The 18,761-nt window shown below is 41.3% G+C and overlaps 1 protein-coding gene across 1 annotated transcript in view; it reads right to left on the reverse strand.

Annotated features, from left to right (window-relative positions):
- Positions 1 to 6,751: 6,751 nt before the first annotated feature.
- Positions 6,752 to 18,761, reverse strand: part of LOC126471154 (cilia- and flagella-associated protein 251-like) — a gene marked incomplete at its 5' end in the record, with an annotated part of 60,188 nt that continues 48,178 nt past the window's right edge. The window contains one exon of the mRNA XM_050099253.1: positions 6,752 to 6,863. Coding sequence (XP_049955210.1) covers positions 6,752 to 6,863 — 112 coding nt within the window. The remainder of the gene's footprint in view (positions 6,864 to 18,761) is intronic.

Genomic DNA, 18,761 nt, shown 5'->3' on the forward strand with positions numbered 1-18,761 from the left:
AACATGATCATAAGGATCTGATCACCAGCATCCATTCATGTCCATTGTGCCTTACGGCGGACTTGGGCAATTCTAGCAAGAGAATGTAACACCCCATACGTCCAGAATTGCCACAGAGTGGCTCCAGGATCACTCTTTCGAGTTTAAATGCTATCAGTGGCCACCAGACTCTGCAAACATGAACATTATTGAGCATATCTGGGATGCCTTGCAACTACTGTTCAGAGGAGATCTCCATCCCTCGTACTCTTACGCATTCATGGTGTCCGTTCCCTCTCGCACTACTTCAGACAGTCGAGTTCATGCCACGTCGTTTTGCGGTAATTCTGCGTTCTTGCGGGGGCCTGCACGAAATTAGGCAGATGTTTCTTTGGCTCTTCAGTGTATGACAGCTATATGTCTCTAATCCCAGGGATTATTTGTAACAGTAACTTCAGAATACAAAACTGTGTATTTCAAGTATATATATAAACAGAGACTATTAACAAAGACTCTTTGTGTTACATCTAGCATGATAGTCGTCACAAAATACTTTTCTTCGCCATCTTATTGTTATGAATTCACATAATTTCATTGACAGTATATGGAACGATGTTACGGCGATTCTCTGATACAACTAAACTACCCCTACTAAAATTTTGTCTGTAATTCATTGGTCTTGTTTCGCCACTTCCGGAGAGTTTGGAGAAGGCACAGACATTGGCCTCCCATCAAGACGATACACTCCTCCCCCCGAAGTCATCACCTCTGCCATCTATGTTCATGTATCTCTCAGGTTCATCTTTACCTCTAGATTTTGATGATCACCCGCTCCAAGGCTTCTCTTACGGATCTTTTTTCTCGTCACCGACATCTATGCTGCCTAACTTGTGACGAAGAGTTTGATATGTATTTTCTCTGGCCGGTCGGGGTGGCCGAGCGGTTCTAGGCGCTACAGTCTGGAACCGCGCGACTGCTACGGTCGCAGGTTCGAATCCTGCCTCGGGCATGGATGTGTGTGATGTCCTTAGGTTAGTTAGGTTTAAGTAGCTCTAAGTTCTAGGGGACTGATGACCTCAGAAGTTAAGTCCCAAAGTTCTCAGAGCCATTTGAACCATTTGTATTTTCTCTGTTTTTTTTTTTTTTTTTTCACCGAGGACTAAGTGTTCCTCGAAATTGGGTGAAGAAATGTAACAGTGTAATGAGAGTCCTGTATTACGTTAATAACTTTCTATTTTAGAACGTTTTCTGTATGTTCTATCAGCTATTTAAGTACTGCATTGTCGTCTTCACTTTAGCATTAATATAGCAAGCTAAATGACCATGGCACTACAAACGGCAGACTTGGATCAGTTTCATCAAATGGTTCAAATGGCTCTGAGCACTATGGGACTCAACTGCTGTGGTCATAAGTCCCCTAGGACTTAGAACTACTTAAACCTAACTAACCTAAGGACAGCACACAACACCCAGCCATCACGAGGCAGAGAAAATCCCTGACCCCGCCGGGAAAATCAGTTTCATCCTCCACGTCGTTTGTGGCTAATTAAAAAAAATAGGAATTAATCAGGATGATATGAAGGTGTCATTTCTTGTTTATTTTTATGCAACAGGAACTTTTGAATGTCAGTTTTTTGCGAATAAGGTGAATTAAACATTATGCAAATACTACTCCATAAGGTTTCAACAATTTTATCTAATGTGCCTTCTAATTTTCCGATAAAACCAGTGTTTCATATATCTATCCGTCTGGATTAATCTATAACTCTCTGGTAATTATTCACTGACGAACTTTTCATCCAGACTGCGCCGTAATGCTGTGTTCATGCACTGCACTGATTGTTGTGTTCTAGAGCTTTCTTTATGCTCGGCCGTTGCTCTGTCACAAATATCTCAGCTTGGTTCCATTTGAGATTTATCTGTCTCACAAGAATATTTTCACTTCCCTTTGTTACATCTAGAAACAATGCTGTGAGGAACAAACTGTTGTCATTTCACTTGCGTCCTCAGAATTTACAATAATAAGGGATGGGACAATAAGGTAATGTGTTTTCTGATCATTGTCAGTCCGAAGATCACCCACCCGTCTTAATACTTTAGTTCTGGTCAATGGCTTCTTTTGTTTAGGCAAGATCTCACATCGCACTTCATTCGCTATATCTGGAATATGTTCACACACAGTCCTTGTAGACGGTAAAATCTCCTTAACGGTCACTGTGCCGTGCTTGGCACCAATCAGATTAAATTCTTATGAAAGACCAACGCACACATTATCACGCCCTTGCCACTTATTGTGTTTTTATCGCTCTTTTAAACTGTTACCGTATCGAATATATGATATTTTGCACTTACGTCCTTTCAGGCTCGTGGTGATCCCACTGTATGAGTAACGCTTCGCATCCCTCTCTTTGGCACTGAACGTAACCCAGAGGACCAGAAGTATACCTTTCAGGCAATATGTGAAATTATAAATAGCAACAATAAGCATTTGTTCTGTCGAACACATCTGTGTTTTTCTTTTCCCACTTCAAAGTAATGGACGCAAGTTTACGAGATTAGAGAGCAAGAAGAAAACAAAGCAGAAAATATTATGATTATTATTTTCACACTGTTTTCACGCTGATAGTAGTGGGCAGTTCTTTTAGCAAATATGAAGTATAATTCTAACTCGAAGGAACACTTTTTCTAATTTGTTTCCTTTTTTTTTTTTTAGTTAAAACTGTTATAAAGTGGGACATGTGATGATATTCCTGAACCTTCGCCCATGACTGATCTTTTCAGCTTTATGTGGCACCAAGATATCTTTAATTAGACGAGCGAATGAAATTCATTAGTTTTTAGACTTTTAATATACCCCTGTGCAGAAACTAAAATAGATATTAAAATAAAAATGAAGAACTCGTCTTTCAAATGCTGGTAAGAGAAAACTGAAAAACAAAGTCTCGGACATCTCGTTCATCTAAAATGAAATGAGGCAGACCCCTAAGAAAACTAAATAACTAATCGCTTGAAAGTATCCCATCTGGAAATATTCTGGCTTATTCCGGGTCTGTCTAACAGAACGTACGTCTCACCTGCTAACATTCGCAGAAGGTGTTTCTTCGTCGTCATAGCACTGCGACAGATGATACTCCACGTGACTCATCTTTTGAGCTTTATGTGGCACCGAGTTAACTTAAACTAGATGAGCGAAAGAAAGGCATCAGTTTTTGTACTTTTAATCCACCACTGTTCAGAAACTAAAGTAGTTATGAAAATAAAAATTAAAAACTCTACTTTAAAATGGCTGTAAGAGTAAAAAAGGGAAAATACAGGAAAACTGAATAACCAAGTCTTGGGCATCTCGCTCATTTAACAAGAATGGAGGCAAATCCCTAGTAAAATTAAATAACTAGTCGCTTGAAATTATCCCATGCGGAAATAATCCAGCTTATTCCGAGTCTGTCGAATAGAACGTACGTCTCATCTGCTCACATTCGTAGAAGGTATCCTTTCGTCGTCGTAGCACTGTGACAAACGGTACTCCAGTAGGCCAGTCTACGAACCTCACGAGTCTTACAACTGCAGCGGGAGCTCGCAGGCTTGCATCGTCAAATTTTTATTGCCGTCTCCTACCCCACTGAATTTCATGGTTGTACACGGCGGCTGTCAGCTTAATGAGCAAGTCTGAAGATGGAGACGACCAGCTCTACTATGTAATGTTGTTCGAAGTTCATTACGCCAAAGTGATAAACAATAATAAATACATACATGAAATCAATATTTAGGTAAATAAATTGAAAAAGTAAGTGTAATGGATAACATGAAGCACCGTCACGTCATCCCACAGCGCGTGCTGCAGAAAACTTTTTCCCAGGCAATGTGTTCCAAACAAAAATTTTGACGCCTACAGGAATCTATGTACCGATCACCAGTTCTTGACATCATAAAATTCCTTGTTGCAGCCAACCCTTAAACTTCAATTACCACAACTATCTCCCCATGCAACACGTTTTACATTTCAGCATATTGCATATTTTGCTGGCAGTTGCGTCATGGGATCATGTTCCCGAATACGTAGATATGCTGAAATAAGATGCCGCAAGTCCACGATTATTTCACGATTTATGCCTCGCTATAAGGTTATGATCTTTCCACGTAAAAAAAGAAACTGAATACCTTCCATTCGAATATTTGGCCTGAGGAGCGAATTTTTTTAAAGAGAAAACTCACTATAGGTTCCAACTTACAATAGCGTTTAGTTGCAAAGAAACTTCGTACTATTACTTATTATTTATTTACATATTAACTGTTGCAGTTGTCACCCGGTAAACAAATAATTCAGTAGCGCATTGCAATGCAGAAGAAAATTTCACCGTCAGAAAAGACGATCGGGAAATCATAATTGACTCGAGTTAGCGATGTGAAAGCATGCGGAATTTAGTGCTAGCGCAGTCGCCGATTACTGACCGTCGGGGCTTGCCCCTCCAGTGTCCCAACTGACCGCTCCGACCAGGACGAACTAAGCTCTGATAACGGTTACTGCAATAGTTTACGACTAAGACAGGGCCGCCTTGACAGTACCGCTCACAGGTTCGGAAGATGAGCAACTGCTTTGCACAGGCCAAAAGAACTGCACAGCGAGTACAATTATTAACCACTACCCCAACAGAAATTTTAATTCATTTGCACTGTTCTCAAAACTTCAGGAAGGTTCAGAGCACACTTCTACAGCGCCAAAAGCTGATCCACCATCTCCATCGCTGGTACTTCTGTTTCAAGAGAATTGCAGGTCCCTACAGTAACTTGTACAAAGCGGACAACCGCTGTGCCGAAAGTGAAGAAACCTGACAGAGAACTATGCAGTGTATCACTGTTTACCGCTGAAGATTTCCAACAAGTGACACAGGAACAGTTAGAAGGAAAGCTGCCAAACTATAATCACACGTCGACACGTAATAAAGCAATCAAATTGGTTCTCCGTGATCTGCCCTTCAGTATGTACCCAGATCAAATAAAGGAAGAACTGAAGCTCATGCATTCACCGTAAGGACGGTCATAAAGCTAAAATTGTCGGAACACTACAACATATTCTTGGCTATTGCAACTGATAATCCGGAAAACAAACGGAGTTTTCAACTAATTCGCATCGAAAACTTCAATGTTCGAGCGGAAAATTTAAGTGATAAAATGTTCCATCACAATTCTACTGCTGTTAGGGCATCAGTCAAACTGCACGGCACTTTTCCTTGACAGATAAGTGTGAAGTGTGCTGGTAACCACACAAGTCGTGCCTGCACTCTCTCCCGTGGTTCGAGGCTGACATGTACATATTGTGGCAAGGAGGGAAATGTGGCTGGTCACTGCGGCTGCACCATTTGGATGTGCGCTAGAGCTCGCCAGCGTGATCAAACCAACGAGCTGCAGCAAAGGAAGACGACCACGGCATACCGTGGCGTATCCTAGACCGCAGCTGTCACGTTGACTGAGCCAGTCAGGGAGAAGCATCCGTCGAAGAACGACGCAGGAGGGAAACACCACAGAAACCACACACAGGAATAAAGATGCTGACACCTCTTTGCAGCAGCCACTCTAAACGGTTCAGCAGTTTACTTTTGATACTCAACCGATGTGGCCGAGCGCTACGTCACAACGTAACTGGGACTGAAAGAAGGATGAAGACCTGAATCAACACAAAACTGAAGTAAACCCATACACGAGCACCGCCATTGAAGCAACTCCGATTGAAGCAGAGCAGGGAGCTGGACCCAGCACGAGTGTCATAGCAGCTGCCCCAGACGATGATCTCAGCACCTTAATTTGGCATGTTGCTGCTCTGGTGAACAGCATAAAATACCTGATAGAGCTTTTTGCGCTGCAGATTACTGTTGCAGTGATGTCAGCTATGCAAGCAGCCACCATATTTCAGCCACAAAAGCCGCACTATTGATAGCATGATGGCTCTGAGCACTATGCGACTTAACTTCTGAGGTAATCAGTCGCCTAGAACTTAGAACTACTTAAACCTAACTAACCTAAGGACATCACATACATCCATGCCCGAGGCAGGATTCGAACCTGCGACCGTAGCGGTCGCTCGCTCGGCTCCAGACTGTAGTGCCTAGAACCGCGCGGCCACTCCGTCCGGCGGATAGCATGAATGGCCTGACAATAGCTGCGTGGAACAACAATTATACGCATGGACAGTCACACGGCAGATGGCGGTACAGCAGTATACGTGTGTGCCAGCATCTGGAGTCGCCACTGACAGAGCTGGAAGCCATGAGCATCATCGATCATATGTGAATGGGACGTGTAACGTTTATCGCAACGTACGGGCCGTTGCCTCTTCGCCTGCATCTCAACTGATTTCCAAACCTTTCTGAACCTATGTGGAAGGATTCTAATCACAGACGACCTAAACTTCAAGCATGTGGCATGGCACTCTAATACTTACAGATTCCAGCGAACGGAACGACATAGGGCTTTAGTGGTGGGGTCATACGCTCCAACACATTTTCCAATAGAGGGCAACTTTATGCCATGGATGTCGTTATCATTGAAGGTATACCACAACAGATTCACGCCTTAACACGCAATGCGTTATCTTTAGGCCATTCCCCAAGAAACCTTCCAGCTTCTGACTGAATGTATGCCTGCGAGAGTGGAAGCTGTCATCAAGGCCAAGGGTGGGCCAACACCATACTGAATTCCAGCATTACCGATGGAAGGCGCCACGAACTTGTATGTCATTTTCAGCCAGGTGTCCGGATACTTTTGATAACATATCGTATCAGCTGTACTGGTCATGTAGGTAGTCCACAACCTCAAAATCACGAAGGTTGGAAACCACGATGACGTCAAAAATGCCCTCATGTACCAGCTTCCACCAGCTGTTGTCGCATCTGTAATCAGCACATTCAATTAGATTTTCGAGGCTAATCACTATCCATAAGCATTCGAACATAAAAAAATAGGGGCCATACCTAAGATTAGCAAAGATCTACGTCTAACCCTGGATTATAGAGCTATAAACTTATTAGCAGCCCAATCCAAACTGCTGATGAGCAGTTCAGATTTCGCAAGGTTCATTCAACCGAACATAACCTTCCGTGATTAGAGAAGGAAACCTTTGACAGTGTGCAACCCTGTGACTAGTGGAGAAGTGCTGGTTCTACTCAAAAGACAACGATTTTATCTCAAGCTCACTGAAAATACAAGACCCTCGTCTCTTCCCCTAGGGCGTGTCAAGTTATCTGCGCTGCAACTGTATCACTTAAAAATGGCTGGAAAATAAGGGTCACCGAAAAGTGAAACTTGTCAAGGTCACTGACTGTATGGAAAGTGTGTGACTTAAAATTCGTACGAAAACGAAGCTGGCCTGTAAGAAGGACACGCCCACACTGCTGGAGCAATTGTATGAAGGCGTGCTGGAAAGTAATTCCTCCAAAATTTTTATGTGAAAACTTTTAAGGATTTTTTAAATTAAATATAAGTTATTAACATTGTAAATCTTTATTTCTTATTTCTACTTCTTTGCAGTCATTTTCCACCAGAGGGCTCCAAAATGTATCGTGTAATATGGTGGTGCGCAACATAACTATGCCGGTGCGTCATACACAGCTTGCTGTAATAGAATTTCGGATTCGAAGAGTTCATCCACACATGGAGCACCCTCTGCTTCAACATGACAATACCAGACTTCACAAGAGTGCTGTGACATATGCAACAATCTGACGCCTTGGTTATACTGTCATTGATCATCCTCGATACCATTTGGTCCCATCACTTGTAAGATGAAATGTTAAAATTTATTTATGGCTCTTTTTATGAATCTGTGAAATTTGAATAATAAACTGGGATCAGATACCTATTATTTTAAATGTTAGTTATACTTACCAGGGTACTATTAGTTAAGGTCTTGGCTCTTTCGACGGAGTCAAACATTCCACAGAGAGAGTATCAACAAATTGGTCTCTCGTTTGGAGAAATGTACTCGTCCCCAAGATGACTATGTTGAGAAATAAATACGTAGACATGAAGAATAAATATGCAGAGTGTTATTACAGTTTGTTTTATTTTAAGAGCTTTAAGAATTTCACATGAAAACTTTGGCGCCATCACTTTTAGCACGACCTCTTAGCATATGAATTTGGTGGAAAAATGAAATGGCATGTGGCGAGGTCACTGCCTGTAGGGTAGTAGTATAACTTGAGAATGACAAGAAAATGAAGCTGGCATGTGCCAAGGTCACGCCCATACCTCGGCGGTAATTGTATGACCTCAAATTGGCGGGAAAACGAAACTGGCACATGGCAAGACCACACCCATGGCTCTGGGGCAATTGTATGACCCAAAATAGGTCGGGAAAAGAAAACAGGTTGGTGAGGCATAGTCATCTTGGTTGTGTGCTGAATATTTGTAATTAAGATAATTTATAACACAAAAATGACATCATATGCTTTAACACCACAGATGATGTGATATTTGCAATCTCGATTTCGCAGTTTGCAGCAGAGTAGTTTGGGCAATAGAATTTTTTGCAACATATGACCAGCTGTAATTGCTATTTCAAGTTTTGGGACAATTTGCAACAATTTAACCGATTTCTTCACAGTATGCCAAAAATTCCCACTTTACAGGATCATCATCGAAAGGCAGACAGAAAGGCGAGATTTAATTGTTTACCAGTTAACAATATAGTGGAATATTGAATCAAGTACATTGATATCCCAGTAGTTTAATGTTTAACAATACCACAGAGTATTATTTTAAGAAATAGTGCATACTAATTCTATGTTTAACTGTAAGGAACTCCCCCCTTGCATGATTATTGCATTACAAAAGCAGTGACATCTCTATCAGGGCGCCTAAGATGAGTCTTAACACCATGAAGTTACTGTGATGGAAAAACAGCGGAGAATGCTACTAGGATCATTTACTACAGTCACATTTACTGCAGACAGGTATTTACACACTCAGTAAATAACACATAAGACAGGAGCAATATCGATGTATTCATTATTAAAAACATTCACAGCGACCAGCGAATGCTGCCAACGTCGCCCAGTGTGTCATGAGACTTCTGCAGAATAAGCCAAATTTCATGTCTTTCTAGCCCGTTGTCATCGCCGCTGCCGTGCTGCACACTCCAGAAGGTCGTACTCACGTCTGTGGCAGCTGCGCTTCTGGGGAGATGCAACTTTGCGACGCGTCTTTGCGCCTGCAACTTACTCAAGTATTGTCACTTCCTCCAGTGAGCGGAAACAGCAACCCATGCATATGATTACAGGCAGTTTGTGACCGGTACGCACACTGGCTGCCCACACAACTTACACACCTAATACAAAGTAGCCGGAATAATGATGTCTTATTGGTATGCTAAAACGTTGGGAAGTTATGCTAACACAGAGAAACTAGATGTGAACATACCTCTGTAACACGCGCCAAGGTCAACCCCCGAGACACATGTGGCAGTGTCCATGGTTTATAAACCTTCCTGGTTTTTAAAATGGCAAGAAGTTACGCCTACACACATGCAGTGGAATCTAGATGTGGGCACAACTCTGTGGCACGTATCGACGTAACCGCCTGTGATACGAGTAATAGGAATAGGAATATTCCCTGAACAAAAAAGCGTTAATACCATTACATCACGCTGTCTGGTTAAAGCCGCGCGGGATTAGCTGAGCGGTCTTAGGTGCTGCAGTCATGGACTGTGCAGCTGATCCCGGTGGAGGTTCGAGTCCTTCCTCGGGCATGGGTGTTTGTGTTTGTCCTTGGGATAATTTAGGATAAGTAGTGTGTAAGCTTAGGGACTGATGACCTTAGCAGTTAAGTCCCATAAGATTTCACACACATTTTTTTGTCTGGTTAAATGCATCTAGACGCCTACTGGAGGTCACTAATATTGGATTTGTCTTTCAGACGAAAGACATATCACGAACATCGGTAGAAAGAAAAACAATTAATTTCGGCAACACCGATTACTTAGAAATAGCCCTTATGACGGAGTATCTACTATCATTTAAAATCAGCCACTTGCTAATGACGAGAGCGAAAAAATTACTATCTATATGCTTGTGTACAAACCATGATTTCTCGTACATTGTAGATAAACGACACATTGCTTGAATCGTCACCATTTCTACAATCAACCTTACTTACTTGTCACATCCACGTGACTTTGCAACGAGGATGGAAAGAATGTCTATCTGTAATCCGCCGTATTGGCACAAATTTCTCATTGCAGACATTTCGTGGAACGTATGTGAGCGGACGTAATACCCGTAACGTATTCCCTCTGATATTTGCATCAGTAAACTTCTCCATGATACACAATACCCCTCTCGCAGCGTTTACCACTGGAATATGTTTAGCATCTTCAAAGCGATCCCTCGAGGAAACGGGTCACTCCTCGTTCTTGAAGATACAGCTGCAGTGACTGCAGAAGGCACAGAAGAGGAGTATAAGCAGCCATTTCTTGCAACACTGCTGTCGTGATGAACGAAGGAAGGAAAGAAATTAGTTTCTGAGATGGCGTTGACGATGAGGCCGGTATAGTCGGTAACAAGCTTGAGTCGAACGTAAGTTAAGAAATAAAAATGGCAACTTCCCTTACAAATAAACTGTTTTGATGTTCACCTAGAGCGGCTTGGAGGAAACATAAGGAATCGGAAATGTAACTGTGAAATGAATATTATTTCCATGTCGCCTCCATAGCAGTCGGGACCGGCCGAAGTGGCCGTGCGGTTAAAGGCGCTGCAGTCTGGAACCGCAAGACCGCTACGGTCGCAGGTTCGAATCCTGCCTCGGGCATGGATGTTTGTGATGTCCTTATGTTAGTTAGGTTTAACTAGTTCTAAGTTCTAGGGGACTAATGACCTCAGCAGTTGAGTCCCATAGTGCTCAGAGCCATTTTAGCCATAGCAGTCGGGTGTCTTAATCACTATACCACGTATCACCTCTCTCTCGGGTTTGCGTGGCGAATATAATGGGGATAAACAGTAATAAGCGGGATATCTGGGTTTGAGTCCTGGTCCGGCACAAAGTTTCATTGTCGTCATTCCGTTATACAGCTGACTGTTGTCCATATTCGCTACTGCGGATATATTTTATAAGTCCTTAAATTGTTCGGAGAGCAGATCACATTCCGTTACACTTAATGTGTCGACATGGAGAGGTTCGTCATGCAGCAGTAATCTCCATTATAATCTCGACGCAGAACTGAGAGAGAGGTGATATGTGATACAATGGTTAAGGCACTCGACTGCCATGCAGGCGCAATAGAAATCGCATTCATTTCGCTACCTTGGGAGCAGCCTCGCGTTAGCCAGTTGCTCGTGATGTTTATAGTTGCGAATCTCGGTGCAACTACGATGGTTGCGTCTGTACTCTCGTTATGTTTGCACCGCGACATACCGGCGATGAAAATCGACATGCGACGGGGCGTAGTTCTATTTTCCGACACCTGCTGCAGTGACGGCATTCTTGGCACATGGCTAGCTTCTTTGTTATAGTGATTTATGTTAATTCGTTTGGCACTCTCTCCAGAAACTGGCCTTTATACTGAAGAAATTATTTGTTTGTATGAATTTTTCTTCTTTTTACTTGTACTACAGCAAATTCTTCACTCGTCTTGTCAGTGTCACTTTAGGAAACGTGTGACAGGTCTACCTCTCATTTATGTGTCCAGTTCTGAATAGACGCGTTGTCAGACTTTCATTAGTCTGTAGCTTCCTTCCTGTCCCTTTAATCAATCCTTTACTAGGAGACGGAACACCTGCTGTAAGAAATGAAATCCGACGCCTGGGACAGAAGGTCAGCAGATGAGTGATCTGCTAGAGAACAATGATAATTGGTACAGTTAATTCAGACTCACAAGAGAAGAGATGATGAGAACACAGCCATAGATACCACTATTCTCCCGACCAACACACACGCTACAAATGTGCTGCAGCAGACTCACGGAGCCCAATGACGCTCTCTGCATCCATGATATAGTTCTGAGAATTTAAATTATTACAGTTTTTATATGAACAGATGAGCCTTGTCTCTTAGAAAAAATGACGTATCTTGCTCCCTGCAGTGAGCTTGAAAATAAGCGTGTTTCAAGGAGACAATCATAAATGAAAACCAAATAATATTAAGGAAACACACTGTTATAGCAACTGTAAATGCTCATAGTGATGACTCTCGACCATAGGTTCAACGAATTTTTATTGGCAGACACATATAGGCGGGCATCATCAGAGGCTACGTGTGTTGATAAGCTCTACATGTGCTCTTGCTGTACTGATGCTGTTGTTCCACTTGCAAAGCTGAAAACAGTTTTCAGCGCAGAATAAAAACTGCACATCCACGTTAACTGTTGCGTAGAGTTTACAACCGTGAAAAGTATTTTCTCATGTCTATGTCTAACCATTCATATGTTTCTGTTGTGTCTTTTTGAGTGTGGTAATTTTCTTGTAATGGGATGGGATATTTCTTTCTTCCTCCCTTAGCAATTTTCCGATGTTTTATTTCACCTATTCCTTCGCAGAATAACCGTTACAGGGATATCCATAATACGAGCCGTTAGATTACACCGGTTACGGCGACTTTTCTGTCAAGCCACTGTGCTTCAATCCGATTGGCCCGATTCAGATCACATAATGGCGATTGCGTGTCTCGCAGACGACTTCTAATTAACTTACTTAGGCAAAGCCTCTATTCGCGAATACAATTAAGAAAATAATACTCTGAACAACTTTTCATTTGACACATTTTGATAAAACTGAAATGTAGTTACCTTTTTAATGTATGGTATTGAATAACTAGCTGCGTAAGCATAAATGAGAGGTTGCTACACACATTAAGGTGCAACAGCGTTCAGTTGTAGAGAAACGTTGTGATTATATGTGTACTTCAGAAATGTTGTAATTGTAAACAGATCAACAATTGATGCAACAACTCAATAAGTGATCGATTCAGCAGCTCTGCTATCTACAAATGAAATCGCGTATGCCTTTCGTAATGCGTACATTTCCAGTAATGTTCAACAAGAAGACTGGTATACTGAATTAATGCTAAACAGCAACAGGGTTTAAATTTCTACCCAGTTATCTAGATTTAGGCCTTTTGTGAATTACTAAATCATTCCAAGAGGTTGTTGGGATGGTTCTTTGTAAGATTACGCTCTGTACTTTATTTTATTTTGATTTATATCGTTTGTTATAAGTACTTGCGTTAATTCTGAACGGAACTGAATCGCCAGTCGAAGTGGCCGTGCGGTTCTAGGCGCTGCAGTCTGGAACCGCGAGACCGCTACGGTCGCAGGTTCGAATCCTACTTAGGGCATGGATGTGTGTCATGTCCTTAGCTTAGTTAGGTTTAATTAGTTCTAGGTTCTAGGGGACTGATGACCCCAGAAGTTAAGTCCCATAGTGCTCAGAGCAATTTTGAACCGGTTAGACATTTTGGTCGTGTACGACAAGGCCCTGACACAAACCGAAGAAAAAATGTTGTCGTCGCCATTAAAAGGAAGAAAATTAATTTCGTTAAGCAAAAGGGAGTGACTGAGAAACATCTAGTTAAAATTTACGAAAACAAAAATTGACAAAAATTAACGACCTGTTGCCACCATTTCACCAACCTCTCATTGCTCCACGACTTTGCGGTTCAAATCCGCTTCCGGCCACCCTGATTCAGGTTTTCTGTGACGATGATCTCGGTGCTTGGTCTCCTCCCCCAAATCAACCAATCCAAGACTTTACTCAGTGGAATGTTGGCGGTCAGCTAAAGTAAATTTTCATGGTGACAATCTTAGATAAATGTTTACACAGCGCGTCAGATTTGTTTGAATACTGAAGTTTCCAAAGACTTCATCGACAGGATTTATTCATAATGCGATCTTGCAGGCCGATGATACTCACAAATGAATTGTAATTTCCTAGGTTTCAGCCCGTTTCTGTGAGATAGAATAACGAGAATACAATTAAGTGAAACTAAAGTGTTCCTGCGGAGAGCAAAAGTCTGCCAAAATGAAATACTTCAATCTAGGACTGAAATTCTGCCCCACGTCATTAACGATCTTCAGATTTTGTGAAAGCAGTAAATACGTGGTAGTGTTCCTTTTAAACACGTTCATGTAGTCAATCACGTATGTCATAAACAAGCAGATGCGATGTGACATCTCTGTAAGAATCCCCAGCCCGGTAAGTAAATGAATACTCAGAGCTTTGTGAAAAACACCTCATATGGCACGTGTAGCTCCTTTTGGGTTAAAATCATTCATTATGCCTTACATTAGTTGCCCATGATATTATCCCCTACGATATCAAGGAAAGAAAATACGTAATCATATTCACCGCTGACTCAACGGTACTGACGTCGTAATATTAGACGGTGGGACGGCACTTTACGCTCGAATGAGTAGATTTTCAGACGTATACATACAAACACATTATTGTCGTGGCGCGAGCACATACATTCCATATTTTTGTATAAATCACTTAGTCATCGCCTTATAATACTTAAAATGATAATACGGTTAATAAACACTATTTTTTTGTATTACTGTCTGTTAAACTAGAAATTTGGGCGCTGCCAGTGGCACGCCGAGGCGGTAGCCAATACCGAATCACACTGCCAGGAGCAGTAAAGAAGGAAAGAAGATTAATGTTTAAGCTCCTGTCAACGACGAGGTCGATAGAGATCGAACACCATCTCGAATTGGGGAAGAAAATCGGCCATATCTTGTTTAAAATGGACCTCCCCAGTATATGCCTTAAGCGGCTTCGGGAAACCACTTAAAATCGGAGCTTGGGTAGCCAGATAAATGTCTGAACAGCTTTTCTCCCGATTGGACGTACAGTGTCCATTCGATTGATATGGGGCGCAGATGATTTCTAAGTATCCCATAGGAGAAAACGATAGCCCTCCGGACTATGAAAAGGTAAAGAAGACCGTAGTATTTCTCTGTGTGGTTCTCTAAATTTTATTTTTGTTATCACACTCACAAGGGGAGGCCACGACGTTGGGATGACATTTATTTCTAACGTTGTACACCTTTAGTAGGCCACTAAAACAACATAACGTGCAGGGAGTAAGGTGTACTACTCTAGCGATTCCGAAAAAAAAAAATCGCACGAAAAGTATAACGCGTCTACAATGTGAGTTATGTATCCCTGCGTAGGTAACAGACGTTGTAGTTCATAGTGGTCAAATGTTTAGCGTTCGAGCTTCATAAGACGAACGTCTATCAGGCGACAGTTCACTGCCACTTATACTTAATTATTAATCTAGTTTTTTTCGTCACTGGTCACATTATTTAATTTATATGACATTTGAGAGGCAATATAATGCAAAATCACAACTTTTATTTGCGTGAAGTTTCAATTTATGTTTTCCATGTCTGTATGACAAATACCATGCTGCAACGTGTGATGTTGAGAGCACATCCGACGAATAATTTTACATTACTCTTGTGGTCTGGCACATTGTGACATACAATATTACTAATGGGGAACAATGTTATTCACATCGTTATTTATCGAGGTTTGAGTTGGGCTTCCCAAGCTTGTCCCTCGTCCTTGAAAATTTAATTACAAATAGTAAATAAGAAAAAAACATGTGAAATTCACTACAACATCATGAAAATGCACGTGGTTTTTTTCATTATGTTACCTCTCAAATGTAATATAAATTAAATAAAGTGACCAGTGACGAAAAAATGGCCAGAATAGTGGACCTTACTTCTTGCACAGTATGTTGTTTTAATGGCGTTTTAAAGGTGTACGAAGTTTGAAGTAAATCCATGATCCCAACGTCGTCGCCTCCCCTTATTAGAAGATTCAGATCGCTGTAACAGAGAGGACCGCATATGTAATAGCAGATCAACAAATTTTATATGAAACTTCCTGGCAGATAAATACCGAGTTCTGGACTGGCTCTCGGACTTGCTTTTCGAGGTCAGGTGCTCTACCAGCTGAGTGTACAAACACGACTTAGGTCACTACTTCACAGCCTTACTTCCACCAGCAGCCCGTCTGCTACTTTCCAAGGCTGGATGACTCAGCCGGTAGAGCACTTGGCTGCAAACGCCAGCCGGCCGATGTAGCCGTGCGGTTCTAGGCGCTTCAGTCTGGAACCGCGAGACCGCTACGGTCGGAGGTTCGAATCCTGCCTCGGGCATGGATGTGTGTGATGTCCTTAGGTTAGTTAGGTTTAAGTAGTTCTAAGTTCTAGGGGACTGATGACCTCAGAAGTTAAGTCCCATAGTGCTCAGAGCCGTTTTGCAAACGCCAAAAGTCACGTGTTGGATTTCCGCTCTGGCACACAATTTTAATCTGCCAAGAAGTTTCAGGTCAGCTCAGTCTCCGCTGCACACCTAAAATTAATTCTGCATTAAAGCTGTTTTTGCCTCCTGCACGTGTCGCCCCATATTTCAGATGAAAGGCAACGTCCAGCGTACTGTATTATGTATTTTATGTAGAACTGATTTATGTAACCAGGAAAAGTATTAAACAATAGTGAAGGCGAATACGAAGAGAGAAACCTTAGGGATAAAAAAATAATACTAAAATACGCACTTCGGAACGAGTATCGAAAATAACACGCACCTGAACAGAGAGAAGAAGGAGTACTTGCTTTGTTTCTCTGTCTTAAGCTTACTGTAATTTAATTAAAGAGAATTTTACACCAGACGCATTTCGCTTTTAATGATAAAACGTCCTCTGTGCTTAGTCTGAAACTGGGTACATACGTCTGTACATTTTTTGGTTGTTTTAAATTAAAAACAGTATTTTGTTTGATCCAAAACAACCAAAAATGTACAAATGTATGCATCCAGTTGGCAGAACAACCACAGAAGATTATTTATAAATAAAAGCGAAGCGTGTCTGGAATAAAATTCTATTTAATTAAATTGCAGTAAGCTTAAGACGGGGAAACTAATAATAATTTCTTTAACAGCTGCTGCTAAAGATGTCCATGCTTTTTGAGTTATGATTCTCAAGATGCAAAACTAAAACCCTTAGCTACAATCATCTTCTGCAGAAGGTCGTGAATATGCCATAAACTCCCTTAACTGCTGTATGTTTGTGTTCAAGGATGCAACGCTGGTTGTGTGGCGGGGTTTAGTAATATCTGTGAGTATCGGCACGTCGCGAGAGGCCGAGTGGGCATCAGGTGGCCGTCTGTGTTGCTCTGTCGAACGGGTGGCGGCGATATGGCTGTTTTTGCTGTTTTCCTGTTGCTGGTGAGCCCCGATGTTACTAAAGCTTATGCCTTGCTATTATTTTCGTTAACTTTGTATATTTAAGTCGTACGGAATATTTATTCGTGCGGGCAATAAATAATCATATTTGGTTTGTACATTGGCAATGGATCCAACGTGATAATTTCGAAATATTCATACAATATTGAACTTTAACTGGAAACAATTGAAGATTAATATGAGCAGCTAACGATATTTATATGCACGTATATTCGCTACGTAGTAAATATGAAAACTGGATTTGGCTGTGTCGTGAAAGGATTTGGATTTAATGTAAAAATGTTTAGTGATTGCCGTGGTTACAGTAAAAGCGTCAATTATCGTCGTGTGTATAAATCACGTATAGAAACGGAACTATAGTTATAAAAGTCAAACGATATGAAAGGGATGCGGTAATTGAGAAGGGAGTGAGGCACGGCTGTAGTCTGTCCGATTTCCTTCAATCTGAACGTTGAGAATGCAGTAAAGAAAACTACGGAGAAATTTCGAAAGGGAATTAAGGTTCAGGGAGACAAAAAAATTGTTTGCCGATGACATTGAAATTCAGAGGCGGTGGGTGATTTGGAAGAGTAGTTGAACGAAATGGATAGTGTCTTGAAAAAGAGACGTCAACCAAAATAAAACAATGCTAATGAAATGTAGTTAAATTGGGAGCTGCTGAGAATATTAGGAGATGACACTAAGAGTTTTGCTACTTCTGGAGTAAAAAATTGAAGTAGAGGATATAAAATGTAGACTGAGAGTAGCAAAAAATAAAACCTGAAACAGGATTTGGTTAACACCAAATGTAAACTTTTTAGACACTTTTTTGAAGGCATTTGTCTGGAGCGTGGCCTTGCCCGGAAGAGCAATGTGACTGATAACTGGCACAAAAAAGGAATAGGTTTTAAAATACGGTACTGCAGAAAAATGTTTAAGATTAGATGGGTAGATCGCATAACGAATGATACTGAGACGGACTGAGGAGAGGAGAAACTGTCAGACTTCTGTCTCAGAAGAGATCGTTTAATAACACATTAACATCAAGAATTTGTTAATTTGGAATGGGAGGGAAGTGTGGGGGTAAAAAGTGTAGAGGGAAACAAAGAGATGAATACCGTAAGTTCAAATTGATATAGGTTGCGGTAGTTAATCGAAGATCAAGGTTTGTATGAGATATATTAGAGTGGAGAGCTGCATCAAAGTAATATTTTGACTAAAATAGTTATGTTTGCTGTTGTACAACGGGATGCCTGGAAAATGAAAGTGGATCGCCCTGGTAATCTTTGGTGCGGTAAAACTGATCCATAGCCTTCAGCAAATATTAGTTTAGGTTGGAAGGCGATGGTATAGTTGTGAGTTGGCAAAGTTAACTAATGTGAATCATGCGGTAACACACCAATCTGTAGCTTAGCCTAATATCTAAGTTCGCGCGATATTTGCCGCTCTTCATAGTAATAAACTAAAACTGCAAGGTAGACTCAAACCTATATCAGATAATGGAAAAATCTGTTGATTCGTATTATGTAAAAGTATTGTATATAAATTACGGAAAGTGAAAAGGGAA

The sequence above is a fragment of the Schistocerca serialis genome, chromosome 3, assembly GCF_023864345.2.
Source record: "Schistocerca serialis cubense isolate TAMUIC-IGC-003099 chromosome 3, iqSchSeri2.2, whole genome shotgun sequence".
NCBI classification, from domain to species: Eukaryota; Metazoa; Arthropoda; class Insecta; order Orthoptera; family Acrididae; genus Schistocerca; species Schistocerca serialis.